The sequence below is a fragment of the Oratosquilla oratoria genome, chromosome 4 (assembly GCF_046742065.1).
Source record: "Oratosquilla oratoria isolate Oo_2021 chromosome 4, ASM4674206v1, whole genome shotgun sequence".
NCBI classification, from domain to species: Eukaryota; Metazoa; Arthropoda; class Malacostraca; order Stomatopoda; family Squillidae; genus Oratosquilla; species Oratosquilla oratoria.
Genome location: NC_134780.1, coordinates 42,383,136 through 42,406,498, shown reverse-complemented (window position 1 = coordinate 42,406,498; position 23,363 = coordinate 42,383,136). Strand labels below are relative to the sequence as shown.

Sequence of the window (23,363 nt, the reverse complement as noted above, 5' to 3'; positions counted from 1 at the left end):
TATGGTATCCTCCTTATCCTCTGTAATTTTTGGAACGGTTGAGAAAAATATCCCATTCAGATGTCATCCCCATCATCCATTCACAATCTTCCGTTATTGTGATATATATTCAGATTTTGCATCTGGCATTATACTTGTCAACTTGAAGACTATCACCATTGATTTTAATTTATTTACTTTGAACTTTCAAATTGAATATTATATTTGAACCTATTTTGAGAATTTTCTTGTGCAGATGACTCAGCACATTTTGCAAGTCTTCTGTTGAACCTTTCCCTTCCCAACTTTACTTTCTTAAAATCTCCAGGCAAGCTGTAAATAGATTAGGTAGAATTGTATCACTTTGTCAAACACCTTTCTTGATCTTCAATTTTTCTATATTTTTATGTAGTCCAATTACAGCATCATGAATGTTCTTTAGAACCCTTGCAATGTGATATGCACCCATTTGTGTTTAAAGTTTAGTAGTCATTTGTTCTACCAACTCAGGCATTTTAGTAAGCTACAAAAGCTAAACAGAAGTTTCTTGTATTCTGTAATTTTCTTCTCCTCACTCATCACTCTCATTTTCTTCGCATTTCTCACTGCAGCAATCTTTCCTTCCCTATCCTCCTTCACATTTAGCAACTCTCTAAAATATTCTGCCCATCTTCCCCTTACTGCCTTCTCTTCCATTATCATCTCTCCATCTGCACCTTTTACCTTTTCTTCCCTACTTGATTCGCCTCCTCTTCCTCTCTTAATTTCTTTCCAAAACATCTTTTTATTACTTTCAAAATTTTCTGTCATACTCTTACCCCATTTCACATCTGCTCTCCTCTTTGCCTCCTTTACCTTTTGCTTTACTTCTCTTTTCTTTTCTTTGTACCTCTCATATGACTCCCCTGTCCTCTTTTGTAACCAATCTGTGAATGCTCGCTTCTTCTCTTCTACAACCTTCTTTGTTTCCTCATCCCACCATTCACTACCCTTTCTTCTATTTCCCCCTGTCCTTCTTGTTCCACACACCATCCTTGCACACTTTGTGACTCCCTCCTCCACACCCATCTCTGCTCCATCCTTTACTCCCTCCCACTCCTTCAGCTTCTTTTCGTACTCCTTCTCCTTTTCCTTTTCATTCAAGGAGTTCACTCTAAGAACCTCCCTACCTTTTGTCCCTTTCCTCTTTCTCCATCTATCCTCCACTCTCAGCTTACCTTCCACCAAAAAATGATCTGATATTCCCCCACCCTCTCCCCTTAGCACATGTACATCCTTAACTCTTCCTATCATAATCCTATTTACCACTACATAATCCATTAGCGCTCTATCTACCACCACCCTCTCCCATGTGTACTTATGCTTGACTTTCTTCCGACTTTCTAGACACATTTCCACCATCAACTCTCCACTACGATTCTTTCCTGGAACTCCACACTTCCCAACCACTCCATCGATTGGACCATTTCCCACCCTAGCATTAAGGTCTCCCAGTACTATTACATTGACATTTCTTCCTAAACCCTCTATGCACTCATTTAAATCTATCCAAAAGGCCTCCCTTTCTTCCATGCTCTTCTCACTGCCAGGCCCATATGCACTTACAAAGACCCACATCTCCTTTCCCAGTTTCACCTTCATCCACATTATCCTTGAGGAAACCTCCTTCCACTCCACTACCTGTTTACCTATCTCCTCACTTACTAGAATAGCCACCCCTTCCCTCCCTCACCCTCTCTTCACTCCTGATAACCTCCCACTTACACTCCCAAACTTACACTCACCCTTCCCTTTCAACTTAGTTTCACTCAAAGCCAACACATCCATCTTTCTTCTCACAAACATACTACCTATCTCTTCCCTTTTACTCTCATCTGTACCACATCCACGCACATTAAAAGACCCAAACCTTAGGGTGCTGGTCCAAGGCCCTCCAGCACCCCTTATGCCTTCACTTTTGTTTTTAGGATATATGCCCCGTGGGGCTACAGGGAGAAGGATGCCTAGTCCCACTCCCTGTCCCTTTCTTCTCGCCTCTTACGATCCAAGTGGAAATACTTGGTGGCAGTATTCTTTTCCCCCACCACAGGGAATTCCCCCATCACAGAAAGAGAATACTCAGAGAAATAGTACAGGACAGCAACAAGGGGTTGGGGGACAGCATGACGGAGGGACAGTCGTAGTATAAAAGTGAGAAATGAGGAGGTGAGGAGGAGAACAGGGTTGAAAAAGGAGCTGGGAGATAGGGTTGATGAAAGAATATTAGGATGGTTTGGACACATGGAAAGAATGAGTGAAGAAAGACTAGTAAAAGAGGTATGGAAGGCAGATGTGGAGGGAGTGAACATGAGGGGACGTCCAAGGATGAGGTGGATGGATGGGGTGAAGGGGGCTTTGGGGAAGAGGGGAATGTCTGTTGATTGATTGGTTTATTGTCTACAAATGATATGTAATTGAGTATCCATTTCTTGTGGCTGGTTTTCCTCCAAAACATTATTTAGTTAAATAGCAAGAATAATGGAAAATATTTTGTATATATTTGACAACAAATTAATTAGTCAGGAATTACTAAGGTCTTTTGGGTCTACTTTCTTTGAAGTAAAATCTAGCATTGCAGATGTGACCTGTGGAACTAAACAGGCACTCCTCCAGTCCTCTGGCACTACCCACTTTTAGACATACATTAACCCCTTCCATACGGTGCCGCACACGTAGGCGTCATGGACTTAGATCTCGGTGGCAGCAGCCAATGCCAGCCGTACGACGTGTCGTAATAATACTCGCATCATAAAATATAGTCACCGCTTATATCAATCGTTCTCTCTTCACCCGTGAATTTTTATAACCATAGAAAATGCGATTACAAAAGAATTAGAAAGAATGTCATTATGGAGGGGCGACTACAATAAATATAATCAAGACGCCGATATGGCAGCCTCGCGAATACACTCGCTCCCCATGACACCTACGTGTGCGGCACCGTATGGAAGGGGTTAAACAACCTCACCAGCCAGTCCACTATCAGTGTACCTCCCTTTTTTAGACACTCTGCACAACACCCATCTAACCCAAGTGCCTTTCCTGCTCTCATCATTTTAATGAATTCTTTCACCTCATTTTTTCTTATTTCTCCTTCATTTTCCTCATTCATCATTGTCATTTTCTTAGTGCTTCCCACTGCAACTACCTTTCCCTCCTTCACATTTAGCAACTCCCTAAAATATTCTGCCTATCTTCCTCTTACTGTATCTCTTCCATTATTATCTCTCCATCTGCAACTTTTACCTTTTCTCTTTTTGATTTGCCCCTTCATCCTCTTAATTTCCTTCCAAAATATCTTATATTACTTTAAAAAATTTCTGTCATACTCTTACCCCATTTCACATCAGCTCTCCCCTTTGCCTTCTTTATATAATCCTTTACTTCTCTTCTCTTTCCTTTGTACCTCTCATATAACTCGACCTATTTTGTAACCAATCTGTGAATGCTCATATTTTCTCCTCTACTACTTTCTTTGCTTCTGTGGCTGGTGCATAGGGACACCACAGACCCTAAAGTATCAGCTCCAAGCTACTGAGTAGCTTTTAACCCCACGGTAACATGCAGCCAATACCCCAGAATGGTTGTGAATGATGATAAATTGACATGGCCTAAAGGGATTTCTTGTGTTCTCTATTTATGCATGAGGGGATGAGGAATGAGGATTGCCAACCGTGTAGTTAATGAATGGAATAAACTTCCTGCACAGGTAGTGCAATGTAGTTCAGTTCGAAGCTTTAAGAATCATTTAGATAAATACCTAAGATGCTGTAATGATTATAATTTATCTTATATTATTTGTTTTTGTTTTGTTATCATTTGTCTGTCTGATTTTCATTTATTATTAGTTATATGTCAGTAGTTTATTATTTAACTATACCTATGCATTTATTTATGTATTTTATTTGTTATTTACATTATTATAGTTCTTATTTATCAATTTATTATTATTATTATGGCTGTTCAACTTATACATGGATGGGGTGGTGCAAGAGGTGAATGCTAGGGTAGTGAGTCAGGGATTGGAGATGGTTAAAGAAAATGGAGAAAAGTGGGAGGTGAGCCAGCTGTTGTTTGCGGACGACACTGCGCTTGTGGCAGGGTCAGAGGAGGGATTGAGGAAGCTGGTGGCAGAGTTTGGGAGAGTATGTGATAGAAGAAAGCTAAAGATAAATGTGGGTAAAAGTAAGGTGATGAGATGTACAAGGGGTGAAAGTGGCAGTAGACTGGAAGTGAACATTAAGGGAGAGCGACTGGAGGAAGTGGATAGTTTTAGATACTTGGGTGCAAGTGTAGCAGGAAAAGGTGGAGTGAAGGTGGAGGTAGAATGTAGATTGAGAGAAGCGAGTAAATGCCTTGGTGGTTTAAAGAGTGTAATGAGAAATAGACATTTGGGAATGGATGCGAAGAGGAGACTGTATGAAGGAGTGATTGTGCCAACAACACTGTATGGGGCAGAAACGTGGAACATAAGAGAAGAAGAGAGAAGGAGTTTGAATGTGTTTGAGATGAGGTGTCTGAGAAGTATGGCGGGGGTTACTAGGCTAGATAGAGTGAGAAATGAGGAGGTGAGGAGGAGAACAGGGGTGAAAAAGGATTTGGGAGAGAGGGTTGATGAAAGAATATTAGGATGGTTTGGACACATGGAAAGAATGAGTGAAGAAAGACTAGTAAAAGAGGTATGGAAGGCAGATGTGGAGGGAGTGAACATGAGGGGACGTCCTAGGATGAGGTGGATGGATGGGGTGAAGGGGGCTTTGGGGAAGAGGGGAATGTCTGTTGAGGAAGGAAGGGAGAGGACGGAAGACAGAGGTGAGTGGAGAATGGTTGTATATGGATGATGTTGTGACTGCATGAGGAGGAATGGGCAGGGGGGTGGGGGGTGGGGTAGTATGTGTGAGTAAATTTTGACGCAGCCCGAAGGGATTTCTCCCTGTCCTCTCCTTATATGCAAAGGGGGACGGAGAGGGGGGGTCGCCGATTAAATGAAGCGGCCTTGCTGTGGATGTACTGTGTCTTGCGACACTGCTTCTGACCCAGGGCGGTGGGCGGGGTGCAGGGATGACCCGTCATCCAGGAGGTGCTCAGATGAGAGGAAGGGTGGGAGGGGTGTGGAGTGTATTTAGGGATGAAATGGGTGGGAGTGTTTTTATGCCTTTCCCTTTTTGGCTACCTCCCTTGGAAGGGGGAAAAGCCTTGGTATATGTATATGATTTTTTTTTTCGCATCCGACCTAGATATGGATCAAAAGGTCTCCTGTCGGCATGCTCCGCCTTTGTAATCCTTTGTAAAGTACATACATACATACATATACCAAAGGCTTTCTTTCCCCTTACACGGGAGGTAGCCAAAAAACAAAGGCATAGAAACCACTCCCACCCATTCCATCCCCTACATACTCCACTCCCCTCTACCTTCTTCCCTCCCTCTTATCTTGGCACCTCCTGGATGACGGGTCATCCCTGCATCTTGTCCACTGCCCTGGGTCAGAAGTGGTGAGGCTAAATCAGCTTCAACTGCAACTTCAACTTGCAGATGATGTTCTGTGCCTCTTCTTGCTGCATTGTTTTTGACCCTGGCAGTGGGCACAGGGCAGGGATGGTCCTTCATCCATATGGAGCCAAGATGAAAAGGGAAACAAATGGGTGTGGGATGGGTGGAGGGTGGATGCATGCCATGGCCGGCTACCTCACTTATAAGGGGGAAGAAGCCTTTTGGTATGTAAATAGACAGAGGTTATCAATTTATTTATTTTCTTCTTGCAGGTCGTACACATCGGAGTAACCAGGTTAATGCTCCAGAATACATATTCCTCATATCAGAACTGGCGGGTGAACGGAGATTTGCTTCTATTGTTGCCAAAAGACTTGAAAGTTTGGTAAGCATGATTTCTTTGGATTCTTTATTTTATTTTATTTATTTATTTATTATTATTTATTTATTTATTTATTTAATGGGGTAAGAGTATGACAAAATTTTGAAAGTAATAAAAAAGAATTTTGGAAAGAAATTAAGAGAGGAAGAGGAGGCAAATAAAATAGAGAAGAAAAAGTAAAAGGTGCAGATGGAGAGATGATAATGGAAGAGAAGGCAGTAAAAAGAATATGGTCAGAGTATTTGAAGGAGGATAGGGAGGCAAAGGTAGTTGCAGTGGGAAGCACTAAAAAAAAATAACCATGATTGAGGTAAATGGAGGAGAAATAAGGAAAGATGAAATGAAGGCAGATCTTAAGATGATGAGAGCAGGTAAGGCACCTAGGTTGGGTGGATGTCATGCGGAATGTCTGAAAAAAAGGAGGTACAGTGATGGTGGACTGTGGTGAGGTTATTTAATGTTTGTTTAAGAGAGGGTAGAGTGCCAGAGGACTGGAGGAGTGCCTGTATAGTTCCACTTTATAAGGGAAAATGGGAGAAGTGTGAGTGTAGTAGTTTCAGAAGAATTAGTTTATTAAGTGTAGTTGGGAAGGCTTATGGGAGGGTCTTGATTGAAAGGATTAAGAGAGGAACAGTGGGAGCAGTTGGTGAGGAACAGTATTGGTTTAGGACAGGTATGGGTTTTGTAGATCATATTTTTGTGTTAAGACAGATATGTGAGAAAGCTATAGGAAAAGGTAAGGATTTTATTTGGGCTTTTATGGATCTGGAAAATGCTTATGACAGGGTAGATAGGAAGGCACTGTGGGAGGTATTGCAGATATATGGGATAGGAGGAATGGTGTTAAGAGCTGTCAGGAGTTTTTATGAGAGTAGTAAAGAGTGTGTTAGAATTAAAAATGGAGAGAGAGTGGTTTGAGGTAAAGGTGGGACTTTGTCAGGGATGTGTTATGTTGCCCTGGCTATTCAATTTATATATGGACAGGGTGGGGTGGGGTGAGAGGTAAATGCAAGGGTAGTGGGTCAGGGTTTGGAGATGGTTAAAGAAAATGGAGAAAAGTGGAAGATAAGCCAGCTGTTGTTTACTGACAACACTGCACTTGTAGTAGGATCAGAGGAGGGATTATTGAGGAAGTTACTGACAGTTTGGGAAGGTGTGCAAAAGAAGGAAGTTAAAAATAAATGTAGGTAAAAGTAAGATTGCATGAGGTGGAATGGGCGGGGATGGGGGGTAAGGTAGTATGTGTGAGCAAATTTTGATGCAGCCCAAAGGGATTTCTCCCCATCCTCTCCTTTTTGCAATGGGGGGACGGAGAGGGGGGGTCGCCGATTTAATGAAGCGGCCTTGCTGTGGATGTGTTGTGTCTTGCGACACTGCTTCTGACCCAGGTCAGTGGACAAGGTGCAGGGATGACCCGTCATTCAGGAGGTGCTCAGATAAGAGGGAGGGTGGAGGGGTGTGGAGTGTATTCAGGGATGGAATGGGTGGGAATTATTTTATGCCTTTTTCTTTTTGGCTACCTCCCTTGTAAGGGGGAAAAAGCCTTGGTATATGTATGTATGTATGTAAAAGTAAGGTGATGAGATGTACAAGAGGAGAAAGTGGTAGCATACTAGAAGTGAGTATAAAGGGAGAGAGACTGGAGAAATTGGATAGTTTTAGATACTTGGGTGCGAATGTGGTGGGAAAGGGAGGAGTGGAGGTGGAAGTAGAATGTAGATTGAGAGAAGCAAGTAAATGCTTTGGTGGATTAAAAAGTATAATGAGAAATAGCCATTTGGGAATGGATGCTAAAAGGAGATAGTATGAAGGAGTGATTGTGCCAACAGCACTGTACAGGGCAGAAACATGGAACATAAGAGAGGAAGAATTTGAATGTGTTTGAGATGAGATGCCTGAGAAGTATGATAGTGGTTACTAGGCTAGATAGAGTTAGAAATTAGGAGGTGAGTATGAGAATGGGGGTGTAAAGGGAGTTGGGAGTTAGGGTTGATGAAAGAGAATTGGGATGGTTTGGACACAGAAAGAATGAGTGAAGAAAGACTAGTAAAAGAGGTGGAAGGAGTGAACATCAGGGGTCAGCCTAATATGAGATGGATGGATGGGGTAAAAGGGGCATTGGGAAAGAGGGAACTGTCTGTTGAGGAAGGACAGAAGATAGGAGTGAATGGAGAATGGTTGTGTATAGATGATGCTGTGATGCATGTGTGGGAGTGGGTGGTGATGGGGGGTGAGGGAGTACGTGTGAGGAATAAATTGACGCAGCCCAAAGGGATTTCTCCCTGTCTTCTCCTTTTCTGCGTGAGGGGATGGAGAGGGGAGGGGTTGCTGATTTAATGAAGTGGCCTTGTTGTGGATGTGCTGTTTCTTGCAACACTGTTTCTGACCCAGGGCAGTGGACGAGATGCAGGGATGACACATCATCCAGTAGGTACCAAGATAAGAAGGAGGGAAGAGGGTGGAGGGGAGTGGATTATGTTAGGTGATGGAATGGGTGGGAGTGGTTTTTATGCCTTTGTTTTTTGGCTACCTCCCTTTTAAGGGGGAAAAAGGCTTTGGTATATGTATGTATGTATGTAGTGTGGTAACATATGCTTACCCACAAGCAGTATTCCCTGCACAGGGCTTTGCATACCTCTTGCTTACTTCCACTTATTGATTTCCACATCTTGCAATTAAAATGTCAACGAAGAGGAATAGGGTTACTTCTGAAAGATCAGCCAAGGAGAGGAAAACTTGATTTAGAGCTGAAGGTGAAAGTGATCAGACATTTTCAAAGAGGCCTGATGAAAGAGTATTGGGATGGTTTGGACACATAGAAAGAAAGAGTGAAGAAAGAATAGTAAAAGAAGTGTGGAAGGCAGAGGTGGATGGAGTGAACATGAGGAAACAACCATGGACAAAATGGATGGATGGTAAAAGGGACATTGAGAAAGAGGGGATGTCAGTTGAGGAAGGAAGGGAAAAGACAGAAGATAGGGGTGAGTGGAGAATGGTTATATATGGGTGATGCCATGATGCATAGAAGGGAGTGGGTGGGGGATGGGGGGTGAGGGAGTATGCAGAAATGATATGTTGGTGCAGCCCAAAGAGATTTCTCCATGTCTTCTCTTTTTCTGCATGAGGGGACAGAGAGGGGAGTTGCCAATTAAATGAAGTGGCCTTGCTGTGGATGTGCTGTGTCTTGCTTCATTGTCTCTAACCAAGGGCAGTGGGTGAGATGCAGGGATATCCTGTCATCCAGGAGCCAAGAAAAGAGGGAAGGAGGGATGGCAAATGGGAGTGGAGTATGTGGGAATGAAATGGGTGCGAGTGGATTTATACCTTTGACTTTGGCTACCTCCCATGTTAGGGGGAAAAAGCCCTTGGTATATGTATGTATGTATTAACCAAACATAGGTCTGAAAAGTGCATCACCATAGTGAAGAGTTTTATGCCAGACCATTTTATTCAGCTCAACACCTAGGCTGAAAGGATTAAGAGTCTTCACAGACATGACAAAGGGTTATGGAGGTAAAGCGTGCTACAAAAGATCCACAGGTCCATGAGAAGATCAGGCATATAGATTTTGACAAACCTAAGTTACCCACTATTTCACCTCTTGCAGGGTGCATTGACCCATGGTGACCGAAGAGCCACTGAATCCCGGGACCTGTCGAGCTTCAACATAGACAACAAATATGGCCGTATGGCGTTAGAATCCACAATGAAGACTATGATGGGCTATGAACACCCCATTGTTCCGCCGCCTGACGACTACAAGGGTGACTTCTTCGCAGACATCCAGAATGCTCTTGTGGGCGTTGGACTTATTATCAAAGAAGACAGTGTCTATCAATTAGATAAGGATTATAATAATATGAGCAAATTTTTAAACAGGTAACTATTGTTATTGTTTTGTTATAATTTTTTTAAATGTATAATGAAGGAGTTGTAACATGAAGTCAATCAATCCATGCTCACAGGTCTCTTACAAAAGACCCTTAGTTCCCAGATAACCAGCAACAGCCACAGGGTTTTCCCATAAATCATTGAAGGAAGAGAAAATGTTATTGGGTACAGCTAGAGTAGGGCAGTGTGTGATGAGTTATTGTGTCCTCCAAGTAGTATTTGCATCTCGTACAATGATTCTATGGCCCGGGGGACAGGGATCTACTGTGTTAATAATATTTCAAAAGTAGGTGTTAGCCAGAATAGTTGTGTCAGTGTAGCTCTTGCATGTTGTGATAGGGATTTTTCATTTGGGATCCCATCTGGTTGAGTTAGGTGGAGTATGATATTTGGGGGGTCGATTTTGGAGTATCGGTTTTGTAATCTGTGGGATGTGTATCACCCAATACCCTTCATCCACAAAGAGCTAAGATAAGAAGGAAACAATGGGAGTGGAATGGGTGCATGCCTTGACTGGCTACCTCTTTTATAAGGGGGAAAGAGATCCTTGGTATATAGATAGGGTGTGGTGGAAGGTATTTGGCAGGACATTGTAAATCTTTGAGTCTAAAGCTGCTGATGTAGTTTTATATTGTATTTATTTGGTTATACTTGTGTGAATAGATGGATGGGATTGAGGACTCATGGATAGTTATTCTGTAGGGGTTGTTTTAGTGGATTCAATTTATTTTCCATGTTTTGTTTTGTATAGTTTATAGGTTCTGATTTCTTGATTGTAGGGAACCATACTGTGGAGACATTATTGAGCGTAATTCTTGAGCTGTTTGTATATTGGCCTTAGTGTTTTTTGTTGACCAAACCTATGCTTGTTACCGATCTTAATATGTCTTATCTTTTTATTGGATAGATATTCTGTAGGGGTTGTTTTAGTGCATTCAATTTATTCTTCATGTTTTGTTTTGTGTATTCTATAGGTTCTGATTTCTTGATTGTAGGGAACCATACTGTGGAGACATCAATGAGTGTGATTCTTCAGCTGTTTGTTTATTGTCATCAGTGTTTTTTATTGACCAAAACCAATGCTTGTTACTGATCTTAATATGTCTTATCTTTATATTGGTTTTCACTGTTAGTTCTGTGATATATAAGCTGAAGAATATATAAAAAGTAAGGACAATGAAGGATTTTGTGTAGTGGAAGAAGTTGTCCCTTCAATTTTGCTTTTGGGTGTTTCTTTTATTCATGGTTGTCTGGAGTGAACAATGTCACTGATGATTTCTTAGGGAAGACTACCAATCTTTTTTGTTCAGCCATTGATGCAGTGTCTCCATTTGTGGGTGTTCTTGGCAGCTGTTTTGTAGTTGCTGTGTAAAGCTATTATTGTTAGGACACCAGCATAGGTGAAAGGTTTGATGCCTTGCTTTGAACTAAGAATAAGGTGGTCATTCATACATAACATATACCAAAGGCTTTTTCCCCCATACAAGGGAGGCAGCCAAAAAACAGTCATAAAAACCACTCCCACCCATTCCATCCCCAACATACTCCACTCCCCTCCACCCTTTTCCCTCCCTTTTATCTTGGCACCTGGATGTGCATTACCTTGCATTTCCTTGTGTTAAATTTTATTAGCCACTTTTCAGACCATTGCTGTAATTTATCTAAATCTTCTTGGTGGCAATATTCTTTTTCCCACCACAGGATTCATGCATCACAATACTTGCATTATAAAATTTAAAGTTAAGGCTGTACTACTCATTCTCTTTTACTCTGAATATTAATAACCACATAAAGTATGATCAAGACAATTCACAGAATATGGGGGGTCACTCAGCTACAACTACAAAATAAATGTAATCAAGATGCCAATACTGGCATCCGCATTTACCCACTTTTCCCTACATAGGAAGGGGTTAAGAAGCGAGACATGCAAAACTTACATGGGTCAGAGTGGTGGATGGTAGTCAAGAGGATGTTGATGGTAATTGTACTTCAAAGGAGGACTGGAAGAGTTCTGGGTATAAATGTCATCAAGGGTGAAAGGAGGATTGGTCAAAGAGTTCTGGGATGATTTTTTCACACGGAAAGAATGAAAAAAATTTGAAAAAGAAGAGAGAATACAGAAGTGGATGGAGGTAAATTTGAGGGGAAGACTTAGAATGAGGTGAATAGATTGGCTGCAAGAGGGCAGGAGATGGGTTGTGAATGGATGAGAAATTAATGTTGTCCTAAGGGATGTCTTGTTTGCTCTTTGAATTATCAGTAGGATAGGTGGGAGGGTTGTATAATGAGGCAGTGGGGGTAAACCATCTTTGGATGTTAGGCCCTGCTGTAGAGGTGGTGTGTTTTATTGTATTACCAAAGAGAAATGATGACACTTTTATACTATGACTGTCCCTCCGTTATGCTGTCCCCCAACCCCTTGCTGCTGTCCTGTACCATTTCTCTGAGTATTCACTTTCTGCTGTGGGGGAATTCCCTGTGGTGGGGGAAAAGAATACTGCCACCAAGTATTTCCACTTGGATCGTAAGAGGCGAAAAGAAAGGGACGGGGAGTGGGACTAGGCATCCTTCTCCTTGTAGCCCCACAGGGGACATTCCTAAACGAAAAAGTAAAGGCATAAGAGGGTCTGGGAGTTTTCGGACCAACACCTTAAGGTTTGGGTCTTTTAATGTGCATGGATGTGGTACAGATGAGAGTAAAAGGGAAGAGATAGGTAGTATGTTTGTGAGAAGAAAGATGGATGTGTTGGCTTTGAGTGAAACTAAGTTGAAAGGGAAGGGTGAGTAAGTTTGGGAGGTTATCAGGAGTGAAGAGAGGGCAAGGGAGGGAAGGGGTGGCTTTTCTAGTAAGTGAAGAGATAGGTAAACGTGTAGTGGAGTGGAAGGAGGTTTCCTCAAGGATAATGTGGATGAAGGTGAAACTGGGAAAGGAGATGTGGGTCTTTGTAAGTGCATATGGGCCTGGCAGTGAGAAGAGTGTAGAAGAAAGGGAGGTCTTTTGGATAGATTTAAATGAGTGCATAGAGGATTTAGGGAGAAATGTCAACGTAATTGTACTGGGAGACCTTAATGCTAGGGTAGGAAATGGTCCAATTGATAGAGTGGTTGGTAAATGTGGAGAGTTGATGGTGGAAATGTGTCTAGAAAGAGAGTTGGTGATACCAAATACAGTGTTTCAGAAAAAAGTCAAGCATAAGTACACATGGGAGAGGGTGGTGGATGGAAGGGTGGTAGATAGAGCGTTGATGGATTATGTAGTGGTAAATAGGACTATGATAGGAAGAGTTAAGGATGTACATGTGCTAAGGGGAGAGGGTGGGGGAATATCAGATCATTTTTTGGTGGAAGGTAAGTTGAGAGTGGAGGATAGATGGAGAAAGAGGAAAGGGACAAAAGGTAGGGAGGTGCTTAGAGTGAACTCTTTAAATGAAAAGGAAAAGGAGAAGGAGTACAAGAAGAAGCTGAAGGAGGAGTGGGAGGGTGTGAAGGATAGAGTAGAGCTAGGTGTGGAGGAGGAATGGGGATGGTTCAAGGAGGGAGTCACAAAGTGTGCAAGGATGGTGTGTGGAACAAGAAGGACAGGAGGAAATAGAAGGAAGGGTAGTGAATGGTGGGATGAGGAAACAAAGAAGGTTGTAGAAGAGAAGAAGCGAGCTTTCACAGATTGGTTACAAAATAGGACAAGGGAGTCATATGAGACGTACAAAGAAAAGAAAAGAGAAGTAAAGCAAAAGGTAAAGGAGGCAAAGAGGAGAGCAGATGTGAAGTGGGGTAAACGTATTACAGAAAATTTTGAAAGTAATAAAAAGATGTTTTGGAAAGAAATTAAGAGAGGAAGAGGAGGCAAATCAAGTAGAGAAGAAAAGGTAAAAGGCGCAGATGGAGAGATGATAATGGAAGAGAAGGCAGTAAGAGGAAGATGGGCAGAATATTTTAGGGAGTTGCTAAATGTGAAGGAGGATAGGGAGAGAAAGATAGTTGCAGTGGGAAATGCTATGAAAATGACCGTGATGAATGAGGAAAATGGAGGAGAAATAAGGAAGGATGAAGTGAAGGCAGTTGTTAAGATGATGAAAGCAGGTAAGGCATCTGGTCTGGATGGATGCCATGCAGAATGTCTAAAAAAAGGAGGTACAGTGATGGTGGACTGGCTGGTGAGGTTATTTAATGTTTGCTGGAGAGAGGGTAGAGTGCCGGAGTACTGGAGGAGTGCTTGTATAGTTCCACTTTACAAGGGAAAAGGGGACAAGTGTGAATGTAGTAGTTTCAGAGGGATTAGCTTGTTAAATGTAGTTGGGAAGGCTTATGGGAGGATCTTGATTGAGAGGATTAGGAGAGGAACAGAGGGAGTAATTGGTGAGGAACAGCATGGATTTAGGATGGGTAGAGGTTGTGTAGATCAGATCTTTGTGGTAAGACAAATATGTGAGAAAGCTATAGGAAAGGGGAAGGATGTTTTTTGGGCTTTTATGGATCTGGAAAAGGCTTACGATAGGGTAGACAGAAAGTCACTGTGGGAGGTTATGCAGATATATGGGATAGAAGGAAAGCTTCTAGGAGCTGTCAAGAGTTTTTATGAGAGTAGTAGAGCTTCTCTTATTCTTTTAGGAATTTCCCCTGTGGGGCACTTGGTGGCAGTATTCTTTTCCCCCACCACAGGGAATTCCCCCATCACAGAAAAGGAATACTCAGAGAAATGGTACAGGACAGCAACAAGGGGTTGGAGGACAGCATAACGGAGGGACAGTCGTAGTATAAAAGTGTCATAATTTCTCTATGAACAGAGTTTTCCTCTATCATAGACAAAATGATGTGTGGCTCTGGTCCCCAGGAGGTGCTAAGATAAGAGGGAGGGTGGAGTGTTTTCAGGGATGGAATGGGTGGGAATGAATTTGTGCCTTTGTCTTTTTGGCTACCCCCATTGTAAGGGGGAAAAAGCCTTGGTATATGTATGTATGTATGTAGTAGAGCTTGTTTCAGGATTAGAAATGGAGAGAGTGAGTGGTTCGAAGTAAAGGTGGGACTTCGTCAAGGATGGGGTAGTGCGAGAGGTAAATGCAAGGGTAGTGGTTCAGGGATTGGAGATGGTTAAAGAAAATGGAGAAAAGTGGGAGGTGAGCCAGCTGTTGTTTGCTGACGACACTGCGCTTGTGGCAGGATCGGAGGAGGGACTGAGGAAGTTGGTGACAGAGTTTGGGAGAGTATGTGATAGAAGAAAGCTAAAGATAAATGTGGGTAAAAGTAAGGTGATGAGATGTACAAGGGGTGAAAATGGCAGTAGACTGGAAGTGAGCATTAAGGGAGAGCGACTGGAGGAAGTGGATAGTTTTAGATACTTGAGTGCAAATGTGGCAGGAAAAGGTGGAGTGAAGGTGGAGGTAGAATGTAGATTGAGAGAAGTGAGTAAATGCCTTTGTGGATTGAAGAGTGTAATGAGGAATAGACATTTGGGAATGGATGCTAAGAGAAGACTGTATGAAGGAGTGATTGTGCCAACAGCACTGTATGGGGCAGAAACATGGAACATAAGAGAGGAAGAGAGAAGGCGTTTGAATGTGTTTGAGATGAGGTGTCTGAGAAGTATGATGGGGGTTACTAGGCTGGATAGAGTGAGAAATGAGGAGGTGAGGAGAAGAATGGGGGTGGAAAAGGAGTTGGGAGATAGGGTTGATGAAAGAGTATTAGGATGGTTTGGACACATGGAAAGAATGAGTGAAGAAAGACTAGTAAAAGAGGTATGGAAAGCAGATGTGGAGGGAGTGAACATGAGGGGACGTCCTAGGATGAGGTGGATGGATGGGGTGAAGGGGCCTTTGGGGAAGAGGGGAATGTCTGTTGAGGAAGGACAGGAGAGGACAGAATATGGGTGAATGGAGAATGGTTGTATATGGATGATTTAATGCAGCCCGAAGAGATTTCTCCCTGTCTTCTCCTTTTATGCATGGGGGGACGGAGAGGGGGGGTCGCCGATTTAATGAAGCGGCCTTGCTGTGGATGTGCTGTGTCTTGCGACACTGCTTCTGACCCAGGGCAGTGGACAAGGTGCAGGGATAACTCGTCATCCAGGAGGTGCTAAGATAAGAGGGAGGGTGGAGGGGTGTGGAGTGTATTCAGGGATGGAATGGGCGGGAATGATTCTATGCCTTTTCCTTTTTGGCTACCTCCCTTGTAAGGTGGAAAAAGCCTTGGTATATGTATGTATGTACCAAGCAGTGGGAAGGGGGGCAAGTCTGACCCTTCATCCACAAGGAGGTAATATAGAAGGTAAAACAAATGGGTTTTGGATGGATGTATTATGGTTGTATGCTTTGATTTGGCTATCCCCATATATAAGGTGGAAAGGGCCTTTTGGTATGTATATATATATATATATATATATATATATCTTGTTATTCAACAAGTTTATAGATAAATCTATAAAGGGTTTACTAAATATGCATATTATCAACAGGATACTTGGGATGCCCGTAGAACTACAGAATCGCCTCTTCAAATACTTTACTGATACATTGGCAGCAATCATCACACAAGCTAAGAGAACTGGCAAATATGATCTCGGCATCCTAGGTAATAAGAGCATATTGAATTATTAAGAATTTGTCAGTTGCATGTAACTTTTGATGTGAAAGTAAAAGTATCATTATAGGTTATTTTATCCAGGAAGCTTAGTGTACCAGCATAATTTGATTTGTTCAGACCCAGAGTATTAACTAAAACAGAATCCTTGAATACCCAGTATTCTAACTATGGGTCTCAGCAGCATATCGTTATTAATTTAGCCTTTTCTTTCTTTTGGAATGTTGTTTTTGTGTTGAACCAGAACAAACCTTTATTTCTGTGTATATCCATTTGATAGATTATCTTAGTATTTTGTAAGAAGTAAAATTAGTTCCTAATGATGCATTACATAATTTTTCTTATTGGCAGATGTGGGCATTGGAGGTGACGGATGCCGGAAAACCAAAACTAAAACTTGGGTTGGTCGACATGCTACAGGCACAGCTAAGACAGAACTACATACGGTCTTAGTTGAGCGGGGTATGTCATGGGCTGATGCACAGGAAAAATGGGCAGAATTGGCAGGAGATTTAGAAGGCTTCTACCTTTCTCACCAGGTGAATTGATATTGTTTAATAATAATTATTTTTGCCTCGAGTTTCATTGACTGGAAACCTGCTGCCCCAATGGATATATATATTTTTATATGTGTGTGTGTGTTTGTTTGTTTGTTACTGTGGTCTGGTAGTGGCTTTGCTGTGAATGTACTATGTCTTGCAACACTGCTTCTGACCCAGGGCAGTGGACAAGATGCAGGGATGACTCGTCATCCAGGTGCCATGATAAGGTGGAGGGGAGTGGAGTGTATTAGGGATGGAATAGGTGGGAATGGTTTTTTTGCCTTTGTTTTTTGGCTACCTCCCTTGTAAGGGGAAAAAAGCCTCTGTATGTGTTGTATTGGTGTGGGACAATTTCTATGCCACTAGCTTATAGAAGGTCTCCCAAAAATCACTTGAGGGGTTTTGATATTCAATACCTTATTGTTACAAACAGTATTTGTAACATTAAGGTAGTTATTAAAAATTAAAACCCCTTGGTGACTTTTGGGTCACCCTGTAGTAGTAGGAGGAGGAGGAGGCGAGCAGTCACCAGTTGTCTGCTGTCCTGTGAAAATGTCGGGAAATACAATTGAAGCTGATTAAAAGGTCTCTTGGACCCAGTCCAGCAACTTGAATATTAGCCCCTGGGAACAGTACCTCCAGATGGAGTTGTTCACAAGTCTGTAGATGGGTGGCAAGGAGATGATTCTCTCTTGACTCTGATTTTGTTGGACCAACCCTAGCAGGTTCCTGTCATTTGTTTTGTATTCTATGTTTCATTACATTGATAGACTTACCCTGCTCTTTACATACATAGGCTACATACATGTATCAAGGGCTTTTTCCCCCTTACAAGGGAGGTAGCTAAAGTCAAAAGGCATAATTCCACAAAGACAAAGGCATAAATCACTCCCATCCATTTTGTCCCATTCACCCCCCCCTCCCTCTTTTCTTGGCTCCCCCTGGATGACAGGTCATCCCTGCATCTTATCCACCGCCCTGGGTCAGAAGCAGTGTAGCAAGACACAGCACATCCACAGCAAGGCCACTTCATTTAATCAGTGACATGCCCCTCTCCATCCCCTCATGCAGAAAAAGAGAAGATGAGGGAGAAATCCCTTCAGGCAGCGTCAAAATATTCATACATACTCCCTAACCCCTGCCACCCACTCCATTCCATGCTTCACAGCATCACCCATTCTCAACTCTCCCGTCTTCTCCCTTCCCCAACAGACATCCCCTCTTTCCCAACACCCCTGTTATCCCATCTATCCATCTTTGCCCCCTCATGTTCACTTCATCCACCTCTGCCTTCCACATTTCTTTTACTAATCTTTCCTCACTCATTTTTTCCATGTGTCCAAACCATCCCAATATTCTTTCATCCACCCTATCTCCCAACTCCTTTTCCACCCCCACTCTCCTCATCACCTCATTTCTCACTCTATCCAGCCTAATAACCCCTACCATACTTCTCAGACATTTCATCTCAAACACATTTAAACTTTTTCTCTCGTCCTCTCTTATGTTCCATGTTTGTGCCCCATACAGTGGTAACTTTAGTTTATGTACATATACCAAAATATACATATACTTCTCTTTTTCTGAGTGAGAGGAAAGAGAGGGGGGGTTGCTGACTGAGGGGGGCACCTTTGCTGTGGATGTGCTGTATTGTTTCTGACATGGCAATGGGCAACATGAGGAAAGGGTCGTGGATGGGAGATGAATGGGTGTAAGTAGGTATGTGTCTTTGACTTGGTTACCTCCCTTGTAAGGGGGAAAAAGTTCTTGGTATATAGATAGATAAACGTACCAAAAAGCCCTTTCTTCCATATAAGGGGGTGGCTGAACCAAAGCATACACTCACCCATTGCACAATCCACACCCATTCAGAACTCTGTATGTTGTCTCTATCTTAGCTTCTTGATGATAAGAGTCGTCTTTCCCCCCACCTATTGCTTGGGTCAGTCAATGCAGCAAGACCCATCACCTCCACAGCAAGGCTTGCCAGTTTATGCAACAAAGCATTACAAGAATAAGAAAATTCAGTTCAGTGACCCTGTAAACCGACTGTTTCCATCAATTATGGATGTGTAAATTGTCCAATTTGGTTGAATTGTCTTCATTCGTTGCTAGTTAACATATACAGTCTTGACAGTTAAGTTAAGTGGAAGTGGGTCTGCCTTACTTTGCGAGTCAGTAAGGCAAATTCGCCTAAGTCTGAATTATACCTCAGAATCTTCATGGTTACCTTCTTTGCTGGTATATACTATAGCTAGGAACCTCCTATTAAAGAGGTAATAGAATTTATGCCTGACCTGTACTGATTTGGACTGTAATATCATGCAATGGAATGTAGATTTGTACCACTAAGCTTTACTTGCCCCATGTTTTACCAGGTCCGCAATAATAAGAAGACAGCTGTGTTGGCAGTGTTGGAGCCTTCACAAAGCAATAAGAAGAAGGATAAAAATCAGCGTATGTTCATTCTGTATCGACCCAACACTGGCATGCAGATGAAGCAAGAACCTTACACAGACCTCAAGAAGAAGTACAAAAAAGTCACTCCCGATGAAGCTCAGGAACACTGGGAGGAACAGTTCAAGGCCTCGAGTCACACTTGCTCACATGCCTATTGGTAAGATCACTTGAGAACTTATCATTGAAGTATACCTCTCCACAGCGGCTTCACATTGTATGTAGACTGTATAACCCCACCCACCTCCCACTTGCACACACGTGCATGCACACGTACACACATACAAGTGCACACAGACACACACACAAAACAAGAAGTGACTAGAAGAGTGACATCTTTCCCCACACACTTTATCAAATCTCTGATGTATTTGCAGGCAAGGCAACTGCCGAAGAGTTAACAGTGGGTTTGACTGCGAGATTGGACTGCGACGTAGGACCTACCATGTGTTGTGCGGGTCTGTACTAAATGTATGGGCACGAGTAGAAGAAGTTTTCTCTGCAGGGCCACACTCTCCTACCTCCAAGATGCAGGTGGTCAGACTGAAGACTCAAGATGGATCCAAACTTGTTGGTAAGTACAGCCTTTGGTACCTCACAAATGTAGACGTGAACTATTAATTCTGTTTATCCAAGTTGTTGAAGCTTACTCAGTTGTAAGTATCTTGATGACTGACTGCAGTAAAAGATTTATTGTTATCTCAGAATCTGTTGGAGTATCATCAAGTTGAGATTTTTTATATTTGTTTTCCAGGCACCTTGATTCCAAATACACTGGTGGGACGGTTGTGTGTAGTAATGGAAGAAGGTTCCACTGATACCTATGAGGAAAGTTTTAAAGAAGAAGAGGAAGATGAAGCTGAAGACGAAGATGAAAAGACGAGTGTCGATGAAGAAAAAGTCGAAGTCAAATCTGAGAAGAAGGAGTGAAGTGTAGTGGAGACAGTCTGACTAATGTATCCTAAAAGCCCTGCCGCAGGAGCAGCAGCACAGCATTTCTTTCCTGTATTGTACAAAGCAGCACACACCAGCTGAGCAGGACCATAGGACAAGTGGTGCCTGTATGGCGAGGCACTACATTGTGGCTCTGTGATGGTGAGAGCAGAGGACTACAGTGTGACTTTGTTGACCCAAGTGCAGCTGTAAGAGAGCTGGTCATAGCCATGAGCCGCAAGCTGCCACAGCCCAAGTGTTTAGTGTAGCTTGGCTATGGATCCTATGAGGAACAATTCAATGTGCTTCGTCAGTTATGTTGTGCATTCCCATATATGTAGCACAAAGTTTCCTTTATAAAAAGTGATTTAAGATTTTCCTGATTTAATGGATATAAGTGTTGCAGTAAGGAAGAGAGCTGCTTATGTGCGTGACTGTACGTACGACTGTTTGGTGGAGGCTGTAGCCAAGTGTTTCGTGTTAGCCATTGCCTTCATAGATGGGTGGTGCATCTCATTGCTAGTCTTCACTGTCCACCAACACATCCCACCTGCACAAGGGCATTCATCATTTCACATCTCAACATTTTCTCATGCCAATTTTTACCACTGAAAGGGTAAGGAAGGCATTTCAGGAAGAACTCCTGTGGAAGAGAAGTAACCAAGGAGTTCACAGCTACAGAGTGCATCTTGGCTTCACTGTTGAACCGGGGTCAGGGAGAAAAGGGGCAAGTTCCTCATTTTTAACTGTTTTATATATATATTTGTGCAGTGCAGTTTCATCAGTAACATAGAAAGAACAAAGGCACAATGGTCTTTAAATTTAACCATGAAATTACCTCAGCTCTGAAAATAATCCAATGCAAAGTTAAATATTTTAGTACATTATTATGTTGGGCTTACAGTATCCACCGTAAGCTTGGTTGCATTATGTAATATTCATGGTTCTCAAGCTTCCTTCAACTCTATATTTTATTATTTACAAAAGCAAAGAGGATGTTCAAGGTTTGCAGCAGCCATGCTTGTTCAATGTATTTCGGTGCCAAGGTGCAGCTATCACGTTTCATGTCTGCACCAGGTATCTAATTTCACTGAACAACCTGACGTGGCTGCATAAGCCGGTAATCAGTGTGGTGAGCAAGTTGATGTCAGCTTTGACTTGTATTTTGGTTTGGCTGGTCTAGTGAGTTGATAGTGTCATGTACCAGATCTCATGGTTGTATAATAATTAGTTTGTCGTGTCCTCCAAAGCGTATACGAGAAGGCCACACACATCTGCTCGCCCACCACCCAGTCTACCTCTGCACCAGCAGCAATTGAAGTCTACAGGTTTCTGTTTGAAATTTAAATACCAATATGCCATACACTTATTCATTGTCAGGCCAAGTCTAGACCAGTGCTGGAGTACAAAAATGGAATGTATGAGTCAGCATGGGGGGAAAGTGTTGTGTATGATGTAAGTATTGTCTGTAGAAACTGTGATGGATTGTGTTGGAATTGGAGGAGGGGGGGGGTTGCAAGATTATAGAAGGGCAATGAATACAGGACAGGTTAAAAAAAAAAAAAAAGCTTTATAAATACTAGGTGTAATGAATTGGTTGGGAATGGGGTGTTAAGGATAATAGAAATTGGAGTTAATCTGGTCTGTTGAAGTACCCAGTTCCTCCAGGACTGGGCTGTGCAGTTGGGGGACTGGGCAGCTGTAGACAACACAGGCAGAGCTGCAGTTCTCACTTTGGGACAAGAGGAAGGAGGAGGAATGGGCCTTTCCTCTACTATTTGTCAGTTCTGTACTTATATTATACCAAACTATTAGTGATCTAGAAGTAAACTATTACATGGATACAGTATTTGTTAAAAAGTCTTTTATTCATTCCTATAAAAATTACAAATGTATACATTTTATATATGACCAAAGATTGAATGATATTCATGGAACCTTAACAATTTACATGTTTGTACATTCCTTCAGTGAAATAAGACATAAGTTAACAAAGTCTTTGGCAATTTAACCATTTGGGTACATTACATTTTGTACATACATATACCAAAAGCTTGTTCTCCCTTACAAGGGAGGTAGCCAAAAAAAAAAAAAAAAAAAGGGGGGGGGGGGGCATAAAATCCACTCCCACCCATTCCATTCTGTAAATAATTTAAACAATGAAATTGAAACAAAATCCTTATTCTTACATTGCTTATTTGGGATGAACTTAGGCAGCAGCCTGAACTGGCAATCTGTTTTCTCCCCAACTATATTTTCATTAAAAAAAATCCCTCCCGATAGAAATGAGAACTGCATTAACCACTTCGGTACGATGATGCCTATGTAGGCGTCATGAGGCATGAGTGGGTACACAAGGATGCCAGTGTTGGCATCTTGATTATATATATATTTTTGCAGTTGTACATGAGTTAACCCCGGATTCTGTGAACTGGTTTGATCATGTTTTGTGTGTTTATTATTACTCAGAGTAAAAGAGAATGAGTAATATAGCAGTGACCATTTTATAATGTAAGTACTGTGATGCATCATACATATGGCAGCTGATGCTGCACACGAGAATTTGACTCGTACTGAAGTGGTTAACACGACTGCATTCAAGTTGCCATTCAGCACTAAAACGGTACAAATATAGAAAATGCTTGACCACAAAAACAAACTGCCCCAGATGCAACCATTACAGACAACACCAAACAGCTCATCCTGTACCACCCCAACCTTGCCTTAACCAGACAATATTTCTTCTTTTGAGCAACTTGAGGGCCAATCAGTGGGAGCCATAGGTCTTTTGCATAAGAGATTGGAGCAATGGATTGAGCAACTAGTGTCATAAATCACTTAATACTGTGGACAACCCAACACCACTGCCATGCAGCAACTATTATGTTCTTGTGATTCCCCTGCTAAAATTTGTCAGCTGTATTACATACATATACACCAGAAGGCCCTTCCCCCCTTAAAAATGGATGGCAGAGTCAAATCGAACACCCATCTGAAACTCACTCACTGCCCCTCACATCTTGGCACCTAGAATTTTTGTACAACTCAAATTCTATACAACAGGTAGT

The 23,363-nt window shown here is 42.2% G+C and overlaps 1 protein-coding gene across 4 annotated transcripts in view; it reads left to right on the top strand.

Moving 5' to 3' along the window:
- The window catches only part of sno (Protein strawberry notch), a 111,583-nt gene extending 89,428 nt beyond the window's left edge, over positions 1-22,155 (top strand). For all 4 annotated transcript variants that reach the window (XM_076184093.1, XM_076184095.1, XM_076184092.1 and 1 more), the window contains 7 exons: positions 5,784-5,896; positions 9,501-9,772; positions 16,239-16,354; positions 16,715-16,902; positions 19,284-19,522; positions 19,740-19,936; positions 20,117-22,155. In XM_076184093.1, the coding sequence (XP_076040208.1) occupies positions 5,784-5,896; positions 9,501-9,772; positions 16,239-16,354; positions 16,715-16,902; positions 19,284-19,522; positions 19,740-19,936; positions 20,117-20,292 (1,301 nt within the window). In that variant the 3' untranslated portion in view covers positions 20,293-22,155. The remainder of the gene's footprint in view (positions 1-5,783; positions 5,897-9,500; positions 9,773-16,238; positions 16,355-16,714; positions 16,903-19,283; positions 19,523-19,739; positions 19,937-20,116) is intronic.
- Positions 22,156-23,363: the final 1,208 nt, after the last annotated feature.